The sequence below is a fragment of the Hypomesus transpacificus genome, chromosome 12 (assembly GCF_021917145.1).
Source record: "Hypomesus transpacificus isolate Combined female chromosome 12, fHypTra1, whole genome shotgun sequence".
In the NCBI taxonomy this organism is placed as follows: Eukaryota; Metazoa; Chordata; class Actinopteri; order Osmeriformes; family Osmeridae; genus Hypomesus; species Hypomesus transpacificus.
In genome coordinates, this window is record NC_061071.1 from 8,161,445 (window position 1) to 8,172,889 (window position 11,445).

General features: G+C 41.7%; 1 protein-coding gene across 1 annotated transcript; it reads left to right on the forward strand.

Annotated features, from left to right (window-relative positions):
• The first annotated feature begins 420 nt into the window (after positions 1-420).
• On the forward strand, positions 421-2,597 carry LOC124474810 (SLIT and NTRK-like protein 1). The gene has a single exon (XM_047031254.1). The coding sequence runs from the start codon at positions 421-423 to the stop codon at positions 2,512-2,514; it is 2,094 nt and encodes a 697-aa protein (XP_046887210.1). The 3' UTR covers positions 2,515-2,597.
• Positions 2,598-11,445: the final 8,848 nt, after the last annotated feature.

Consider the following 11,445-nt stretch of genomic DNA (forward strand, 5'->3'; position numbering starts at 1 on the left):
TGTGATCAGCACTAAATCTTTAGTGCGGGGTGTGAATTCAGCACCGAGGGAAAGAGAACAGCTCCCACCGATACCGCAGCACGACAAAAAAAATCACGGATTTGTTAATTTTGCAAGGTCAGTCGTTACTGAACTAAAGCCCAAAATGTACAGGGCAGTATTGCGATTTGTTGTTTTCCGTTCTTTTTTTTATCAAGGTGCGTGTTGTCTTAGCCTAAGGATTCAGTCGATTTGAGGCATTTAAGTGGTCATTTTAAAGCTGGAAGTCTGGACGTAGCTGGTAAGATGCAGCATGGATACCAAAAACGACTGTCGTCTTATATTTGATCCATGATCCACCTTTTTTATTTTTAATAATCTGGAGAGAAAAACTCACAGGTCGTATGTCTTGAAATCGGGGATGAATTCTTTGTATTGAAAATGCTGCTTTGGATTGTCTTGCTGAAGGCGGCTCTTTGTGTTGCTATTGGAAATGTTACAAAGGACATTTGTAAGGAGCAGATCTGCTCCTGCAATGAGATAGAAGGCGATTTGCACATTGACTGCGAAAAGAGGAGCTTCACTAATCTGCATCATTTGACTGGTCCTAGCTCCCAGTTCTATCACTTGTTATTGCACGGGAATTCTTTATCCAGGCTGTTTCCCAATGAGTTTGCTAACTTTTACAATGCCGTAAGCTTGCATTTGGAAAACAACGGACTGCACGACATTGTTCCAGGTGCTTTTCTGGGATTGCAGCTAGTAAAACGCCTCCACATAAATAATAACAAGATACGATCGTTTAGAAAGAGTACATTTCTGGGATTAGACGATTTGGAATACCTTCAGGCAGATTTTAATCTATTGAGGGACATAGACCCCGCCGTGTTCAGGGACTTAAATAAACTTGAAGTGTTAATTTTAAACGATAACCTCATCAGTGCACTACCTATAAACGTGTTTCTGCATGTACCCATCACCCACCTCGACCTACGTGGGAATCGAATCAAAACGTTGCCTTATGAGGGAATTCTTGAACAAATTCCGGGTATTGCAGAAGTTCTATTGGAGGATAACCCCTGGGACTGTAACTGCGACCTGGTTTCCCTGAAGGAATGGCTGGAGAATATACCGCAGAATGCGCTCATCGGCAGAGTCATATGCGAGGCTCCTACAAAACTACAGGGAAACGATTTGAACGAGACATCAGAGATGGAGCTGTGTCCTTCAAAGAATGGCGTTGACTTGAGTTTGGTTGCACCTCCCACCCAAGACGAGACCTCAGAACCTGGACCCGTTCCAACTCCTTACAAGGCAAATGGTGATCCGGGGCCCCCTACGCCAGGGAATGGACCAAGGGGACGGTCCAAATCGCGTGAAAACTGGCAGTTAAAAACAAGACCCACATCTATGACCGGTGTGATCGGAGAGAGAGACCAGCTGCACAATGCATCTTGCCCCCAACCATGCGTCTGTAAACTTGTTGGATCTAGACAAGGGTTAGGAGTTAATTGCGAAGGCAAGAAGATAGAGAGTTTGGCTACCCTAAAACCGAAACCTCTTACTGCACACGAATTAAATATGAGAGATAATAACATACATGCTATTAAAAAGAATCAACTTAGTGGTTATTCAAGCCTCAACCTACTTGATTTAGGTGGAAACAACATCAAAGTGATAGAAAACAGCACTTTTCACAACCTAACTGAGTTAAGATGGTTGTATATGGATAAGAATTATCTGGATACACTCATGGCGGAAATGTTCGTTGGTCTCCAAAACTTGGAATATCTCAGTCTGGAATATAATGACATACAACTCATTGTGGCAGGTGCATTCAGTCCTATGCCCAACCTGGGGGTGCTGTTCCTCAACAATAACTTGCTGAAATCTCTACCTGTGGATGCTTTCCTTGGAATTTCTTTATCAAAAATCAGCCTGCATAATAATTATTTCACATTTCTCCCAGTTGCTGGTGTCTTAGATCAACTCAACTCGATAATACAGATTGATTTGCATGGGAATCCATGGGATTGCTCCTGCAACATTGTCCCTTTCAAACAGTGGACGGAGAAACTGGGGGCAGACGTCATAGTGAGTGATCTTAAGTGTGAATCTCCGGAAGAGTTCTGGAAAAAGGATTTCCGTCGAGTCAGAAATGGTCTCATGTGCCCCAAACTTTATGACAAAATATACCCCACAACTCTTTCAAAAAACAGCACTTTAACTGCAGACACAGGGACGCGCTCGAACTCCTATCTAGAACCAAGCAGAGTCTCAATATCTGTGCTGGTCCCTGGGCTGTTACTGGTATTTGTCACGTCTGCGTTCACTGTTGTAGGGATGCTTGTCTTCATTTTGCGGAATCGCAAGAGATCAAAGCGAAGGGAAGGTAACTCCTCTGCGTCGGAGATCAATTCCTTACAGACAGTGTGCGACTCGTCTTATTGGCACAGCGGGCCTTACCATGCAGACGGGGGCGCGCACAGGGGGTTCGACTGTAGTGCCCATATCTCCACGACAAATGACGCGTAGAATCGCTGTTGATAATAGGCTGGAATACAAACAAACTGATAAAACATACAGACAAATGACTGCGTGCAGTGGACAAAATTGCAATGGAAGAAAAACAAATGCTTCTTTATTTGCTTCGGTCAGCGATTGACCTGTTTTGTTTGCCCCGGTTGACTGAAAAAGTCTGCTACAGATTCAACTGTAATATATGTATAGAGCCCGCTCTCCTGCCCCCTCCCTCCCAGTACAGCTTTGCCGCAATCAGACTGAGGATCTGAGAAAGAAGACTTGGGAAATGGTGCACGAGCGCATGAATGTAATGTAAATAGGCCTAACTGACTGTATCATATCTGCATGATTTCGCATGGTTTCAACACAACACTCGGAAACCATACCATAATCAACAAAGAAGCCAACTAGACCCTTATTTCATGTTATCAATATGACTATATATATATATAAAACTATATATGAATATATTCAAAGTGCCATTTCTCTATTTTTTGTGAACTGCAGTTAGGATTTGTATTTGCTGTTTTAAAACTGTTTAAAAAAACAGAAGTGGCTGACTGGAAGGAATTGTGAAACTCAAAAGCTGTCAATGCATGTTATTTTGTTTGTTTATCATTTGATTGTCAGTAAATATCGGGTTATTTATAGTTGGTGCAGATACTAACATGTCTGCGCATTCATCTCTTTATGAATGTATAAAGTGTTACTTTATGGTGTGCCAATTGTTAAATTTCAGATATCAGAGATGCAGATGAGCATTATGCTGCAAAGTTAATGTAGCTAAAACAGTTCGTGGTTTCGTGAGTTAATGAAATATAGCCTGCTTTGGGTGAAAGGGAACGTTTTAGACTAACCATTCGAAACAGGCTTAGGCTGATCACTCGAATGGAGGTTTTTTATAACGTCATATTTTTTCAAAATTAAAATGTTTTCAATGGAGGTACTGGTACAGTTCGACCTATGTACAGAACGCAGTTAGACTAGAATGCTTTTATGTCAAAAAAAGTATTTCTCCACAAATGCGTAGGCTATGATTCACTTTCATTACTGTGAGCTTTTGTAAAGCCATCTATCGTGTCCACATTTGAGAAATTAGACTCACATTGTACAAGTCACATGTGCTAAAAAATGGTGTGATGTTCAGTTTGAAAACATAATTTGCAGACTGGTGCCAAAGGGCAGTGGGCAGTGACTACGAGGGAGGGTATACTCCAAGTGAAATTACATACAGTAAGTGTTAGTTTTGAAGAGGTTATACCGCGTGTCCATAGCAAAATATAAGGGTATACTCCGTATCATTCTCTTGACTATACACTGCTGTCAAAGGGAAGTCACAGTAGGGCAAGATAATCGCATTTCTCAAAGGTGAGGCAAACTCACGATGTCGCTGTTGTATCTTTCCAATTTCAGGTGAGATGGACAGGTAATTAAGAATTTTGCAAGAAGGCATTTGGAAAGAGAACTGCATTTTGAACTTGAACTCATTTGATCTGGATATGCATGGACTCTGTTGGTTTAAGAAGAAACGCACTGTTAAACATGTTCAGCAGGGTCCAACAGTCAGTTGGGTTTAGGCCTACTGGGAAACGAAAACTTATTGCTTAAAGCTGGACCTACTGGTTAAGTATTCTTTTTATTCTTCTATTGAATTGTGTTCCCCAAATGTATCAGGTTCTGCAGTGTCAGTTCATAGGAATGTGCAATCTTTTTCTAACCATGTAAAAAAGTGAAATACATGTGTGTTTCTTCTTTATTTTGGTAGTGGTGGTGTGTGTGTGTGTGTGTGGGGGGTGCCAGTCTGAAATGATTATCAGCAGTATTTAAGGGACCACATTTCCCAAAATAAACTTCAAAGGTATCAAGCCAGTCATCCATGCAGCATCCACAAAGGTGAGCGTGTCTGGCATTTGAAAATAGCTAAACACCACTGAACCAGATTCATCCCCATCTGGCTCTGGATTAGACCTCTAGAACCATGAACTCTGAGTCCCATCTTATTCAACAAGCCATTTGTGTGTATGTCTGCGAAATTGTGTGTATGTGTGTGCTTATGTGATTATGTGCGTATGTACGGATGTGTGGGTGTGCTCTCTGCTATCATTTGTGAGTGTGTGTGTGTATGCTCACAGAATTCCTCTCACCCCCCTTCTTTGAAATGTAACCAATCACGTAGTGTGACCTTGGGGACTATTATCTCAGCAGATCTGTGACATCAGTGCTGTCTATCACTTCTTGCTGTCACATCATTGGGAAGGGTAATTATCTGTCTCTTCTGTGAATATTGTACCACAGCTCATCAATAATTTGTCATATTTCCAACGCCATGTTACACTTCTTTGCTTTGCTACATTTTACCTGCTTCTATTTTGTTAAATAAAATGTGGTTAAGGTTGAGTAAAATCTATTTTTTTATCAAATATTTTATTCTCTTCAGTACAAAAATATATCAAAGACAATGAGTGATCACATTTAGGTTAACATGTTAGGTTAAACTGAAGAGAATATGCCAACAAGCCCTCACTGGAGCCCTACATATATTATTAATGAATCTTTTGGTATTAAAATGTTGATTATACAATATATATATATATATATATATATTTATATATATATACATATTTATATACATCTTTTTTTTCTTTTACCTCAATTTAAGTCATGGGACATACAATATTTCACATTTTGGTTTTGGAATCCAGGGTTTGATCTTGCCATGGGCCAAGGTCACAACAGATGGGGAAAAAATATGAATATAAAATGTCATGGAATATGTAACTAGGAAGTCATTTGTGTTGCCATGGAAGTTATTATATGCATTTAGTAATTACAATGTTTATCATTAAACCACAATGATTTTGGAAAAGAAAGTATTTATATGTACAGTACACAAGGCTACTCTCGACCAGTGTACTCATGTACAGCTATGCTATAGTTCAACAGGCTAACCTTGTCCTTCCTGATTATTCCTGATTACGTGCCTGTGAAGCTGGCAGTTGATGCAACATTCCTGTGAGGGTTTTCAGTTGATGCACATCTCGAGCAGTTGGTGTTGATTTTAGCTCGAATTGGATATAGCAGTTGATCACTAGAAAGATCTGGCCACCAAGCGCTTCACTTAGTGGGAGTAATCCTTAAGTCACAGCCCACACATATTGATTATATAATTGGTTTGATTTAGCAGTACACCCTTGTCAATTGCTCAACAGCATGGTGTTATGCATCTCTACCTGATCAAATAGCATTTGTGAAGTTGGAGCTGTAAACACCACAAATCAGAGAAGTTAAGAAAGTGGAAAAGAAGGAAATGTTCCGTAGAATTTGATTGGGTTGGAGTGAAGCACACACTTTCTTCTACTCTAGCCTGCCCAATTTCAATATTTTGAAGCTTTCTTGGCCCATGCCAAGGGGAATGTACACCCATAGCTTTATACCACTGTAGCTTGTCAAAGTGCTGATTGTAACAGGGCCAACAAGCGTACTATTCCCCATTGATATGACATGAAATGGAAGCTTTCAGATAAACAAAAGCGGACATGCATGCATGCATGCATGCATGCATGCACAATCACCCTTACAAACAAATCTCTACATGCCTTTGTACACATTCATCAGCCTGGCAGGTGCAGGAAGACACACAGGCTGCTGGAATGACATCATAATAAATGGAGTTTACTGTCCACTGGTGCTCAGTGTTCCTGGGTATCAAGCCAATTAGTTTGTTTTGGTGTGCTTTTGTTTCTCATCTCTGAGTCACCAGTGGTTAAATTTGAGGGTTGTCGGTAGCTGTCCAAATGTGGGCAGGATCCATCTCTGACTGTCTTTTTGGACTGTCTGGGTCTTTTCTCTCTACCGAATGAGAACTTGACCCAGTATTGTATTATTCTACAAATAGATGGATGGGGCTCTAAGAACATAATGCTCAAATGTTCCTTTTTTAGCTTTCTTTTTTTTGGGGTTTGAAGGACTTTGTCTTTGAAGATCTATCAATTGACTCAGCAGGAAAAAAGACAGACTCAGACTACGTACCATAAAGGAACCCATAGTAACTGTTCGGTATACATTATGTGCCGTCTACTTGTCTATTCAAACGTGGTCAGACAGTCCTATGCGTAATGGGTTCATAAAAGGTTCATTGTGCTTATATCCTGTATTCCCATTCCCTTGGTTTTCCTTGAGGTTCGGCCTCTCTATCTGGTCAGTGCTATTTTAATTAACATGCTTTACCTTCTTGAAATAAAAAAGATCACCTTCCTTAATGTTCTGTGAATTTTAGATATAATTATGCCTGTTGCTTCAACGACTAACAATTCTCCCTTGATTCTAATTATGTCAGTATAGCATATCGGATGTTGTTACAGTCCACGTTGATGTAGGTTTTGTAATATAAACATTATTGCTAGATTTCAGATGTGTTCTGTAAAACCAAGCAAAGTGACATGAAACAAAGTAAATGTTGCCTGATTATTTTGGGAATGGTTCCTGAATGTTCTGGAAACTCTTGAACAGACGCTCGAGAACTGTTGTGCTTATCCTAGTGTACCAGAATCAGTGCAAAATGTCAGCTGGGTCAACAGATGCTCAGAGCGTTTTGGTCTGGTCTCATCCCAAGAACAATGGATTTATATAGTCCTCCATACACACACTATGCTGGGGATGACAGCAGGGTTACAAGCAGATTAGAGGTTTTATCTTTTTTCTCTCTCTGAATTACATTAAATTGCACCCAAATGGGTTTGTAAATTAGAGAGATGAGTTTTTGACATGGACCCTAATGCAATGAATTGGACACTGACCATTTATAAGTTAGTTGCACTATACAAATGTATTTAATATCAGAAAGATGTTTGGATTTATTATTTTACTAATGTTTACAAGTATAAAAAGACTTGAGGAACAGAGGGGCTGTTAAAACGATCAAACTAGATGGATTTTGACTTAACCATTGCAGGATGAATTGTATGTTCAAGCATGGAATGGAAAGCGTCATTCAAAAATCTCTGGGAGTTTTTCCTTGTCTTCCTTGTGGGGTTAGGTTGGCTTGGAAGCGATTCCATTTGGGGGAAATAAAGGCTTTGAGAAGGATGTACAAATCCGATTTGATTTGAGCCCTCCAAATTGAATTGTAAATTAATTGGCATCTTTGCAAACAGCAAATTGTTTTGTTAGCACCTCTTCTTGTTTACCTTTTGAAACGCACCATTGATCATGAAAGGATGGGAGGCGTTGGACGAATGGCTTTTACTTAACTTAAATATGTGAACCGTGTTCCTACTTTCTTCACTGGGGTTGATCAGTTAGTCCTCCATGTTCAACGTCAACTCAGCCTTAGCAAAAAGCCATTGCTACAGCGTCTCATGTTCTCAAATGCCTTGAAAGGACAGACCACTGTAAACGTTGTCCTGCCAGAGTTGAGCACTTTCCTTTTTGAATCTCTGTTACAGATGTACTTTACTACACGAACGGAAGCTCAAAACCTATTTGGTTAGAATCGTCAGATTTTTCAAACAATACAATGTAATCTTCAGGGCTTTCTGGTGAAAAGTGAATGAGAAGTTGAGGACCAAACCACAGTTCTCTTCACATGAGTGCTGATTTGGACAACTGACACAGTTCAAGCCTCCTAGACATGATGGAGCCAAGCAGCTTGTCTCCCATGTATTCTCCCTGCAGAGGGAGGTGATCCGTAATCTGTCCCCGTCTCTCTCCGACGAAGAGGTGATGAATCACTCCGTCTCCCCTAACAACATTAAAACCGGCCCTGTGGGGGCCACGTATCTATTGCTCATCTTGCGAGGCCCCTACGTTGGGATTTTCTTTCGACCTTATACTGAAATAGCTGCCGCTGATGTAATCCGAGTCTTAAAATCAACCAGGCCAACGCAAAAAGATCAACTGATGCAAGTCCGTGGTGCCATATCGTGGTAGAGGAGCCAAAGACGAGCCCTCCTACTCTCTCTCTTCCTGAGTATCTGCTGGGCGGATGTTGGTCTCTTAGCTTCTCTCTCCCTGTCTTCTTCCCTGGGGCTTAATTTGTGGACCTGGATCCAGCAGCGGGAATGACAGCCTATGCTCGGCTAGCTGTGGTACATGGCCTGTTCTACAGTAGGTCTAGCTCTCTCAACCCAGTGATTCTCCTTCTGCCACACTCCACGGCTTTTTAGACATGCCCAGCTCCACACGACAGGTACGCCATGTTGAGGTTGTTTTCTGCTCTTGTTTTACCAGACCTTTCCATTTTACTTGTCTGTATTGTGCTCCTAAGAAAGTGCTTTCAAATATGACATGGTTGTGTTACCTACAGTGTAAGTGTAAAATTTGAATGGGTAAACAAGTATAGCAAGGACTTTAACCTTCCTGGTCACAATTTCATGGGTCTGTAAAAACATTTTCTGCGGAAACTCACCATTATCATCCCACATTAACCATTTGCTTTCAGAAACACAGCCCTCTAAATGCTTTTGTTTACAGTATTTTTGTTAAATTCCCATAAAAAAAAAAAAAAACGTATTACATTGGACAACCTTCCGAAGTATCATCCTATGTCCTCTTCCATCATAATAACTGCAGTGAGTTCATGCCATAAGCTGCATTTGTAAATGAAGTCCAATCATGCATGCTTGGCTAGAGCAGAGTCCATTGAGGTTGCACACATTCTCCTACAGGCAGTTAATACCAACAAAAATAATGGGGCAATGGGACAATAACCGTAAAAAGATAGAGAAAATAAAATGCAATCAGAGTAAGGATTGTGTGCATGCTTGTGAGTGTACTTTGTGCTTATGAATAAATGATTGCAGCTTTTTTATGGCTGGACATTTGGCCTGGGCTTTGCAAAGTTAACCCGCCCTGCTGCCTACAGAATACCCAGTCATCTTCAACACACTGGGGTTGGACTCATTAGCCAATGTCTCCATCGTCAAAATCCTTCTTCTTCCTGCCCGTCATCATCACCTTCTTCTGCTCGTGTCTGACCTTCATCTCAATCCTTATCTTTTCTATCCTCCCCTCGTTCCCTGCACTCTCCTTGCTTCTATCATCTGAGCTGCCCCAGGCCTTTTCGGGCCAATTAAGGCTCCAGGTTGGTGTGCTGTGTCCACATGGTTCCTCCATGCCTCCCACGTCGCTTCACTTGGGAGGCTCAGGGTTCCCAAGGTCACAGCCTAAACACCCGGCAGGACGTCATGCCCTTATGCCACGTCCAAGCGACGGATTAACAGCTCTGTGTCCCTGGAACAGGGCTCGCAAGCAGACGACAACTGTCAAATCACATCAAGCTTCTCCTAAAACGTATTCATTTATTACCTATTTTTAACATGGGTCAGTCATGATCACTTAGAGATGGGGATGGAGAGAGTGACACAAGGGTTGAGAAGGAGAGCCGACGAAATCTGGTTTTTGAGCTGTCAAAATGACCCTTTTGGGGGCAGATGACAGCAAGTGTCAGGCCGTGTGAGTGACAGGGTTGGCTGTGCTCTGTCCTTGGGTGGTGTTGCTTGGCCCAGAATGCATTGCTCTCACCTGCAGCACAGGAAGCCTGGTCATTGGCACACACAAGGCCCATCAGAGTAATTACTGATGACAGAGATGCTGCCTCAAGATATAGTCACAGACTGTAGCTCATCTGGGTTCCGACTCGTAATCAGCCATCTTGAAACTCCATCTCAATCTCCCACTCTTTCTCACACCCGTGCACTCTCACTCAAGTACACACACGTACAGTACATGTGCGCTCAGAAACACTTGCACACCAACTCTATTGCGTTGAATCACACGAGCATAGATGTGCAAACACGCACATGTACAAGCACACACACACACACCAAAGTGCATTTAATGTGGGGGTTGTAATCAGTTGGTTGCGCAGGCATTTAACTATCAAGAAGAACACACATATGAATCCACTCATGTGTAATATACAGAGTGCATGCACCCACATGCTAGTGTGCACACATCATCCCCTTAAGCCGATAACAGGCAGAGCCAACTGTGTCTCCACTGTGTGCTGCTGGTTATCCACGGACCTTTGCCCATGTTCACACTCCTACACACAGTATCAGCATACCTGACATGGTGCACACAAAGTCCACCATGACAAACAAAGAAATATGCCATGTTTCAGGCATTTACTGTGTAGTGTATTGCATGTAAACATTTCCATTTTAATTGACACAGAATTGGAGAGTGAAGATCCTAATGTAGCACATCCACGTGATCGCTCAATAAAGAGTTCCCAGCGGGAGACCTCTGGTCGGCCATTGTTGGGCTTGTTGATTTCAGTTGAATGCAAACTTTAAAATGATGCTGAAGTGTCTTACGGTGGGCTGAGATACGTCAGTATCTGACGTGCAGACATGCAGTGCACGTCTCTATGTGACATTGTAGCAGTGGGGTATTTTTTCTACCTTCGGTGAGCCACCAAGGAAATAACCCACCTCTGGAGTGAGCGAGAGAGGCAGGGCAGGTTAATCTGTTATGTTCCCTTTGGAGGTTCCAGCATTGTCAGGGCGAGAAGGGAGAGCAGGAGATATGGGACATGGGAGAGATTGTGTGCCGCCTGCGACCGTTGAATAGAATTGAAGAAGTGAAGAGATTTTTGACACTATTACACTTCTATTTGCCTTGTCCCATTATGCCAGAAGCTTTGCTACATTTTCCCCATGTTGTGTAACTGCTATGCTGTCATGACCAAGACATATACCAAGTAGGCTCACGATGTTCTGGTCATGATGTCATGACCAAAAGGAACTTGCTCAAGATGTCAGGAAATCTTGTGTTCTCATCCAAACTCTAACTTGAAATGAACTGGCATTACACAATTATTGTACCCGCATATGATTCCAGAATTTATTTAAACAATTATAGGAGCACCAAATCACTAGGCCACTTTCAAAAATATATCCTTGATTCTGAATCTGCAAAAATATGGCGTCTATTACATAC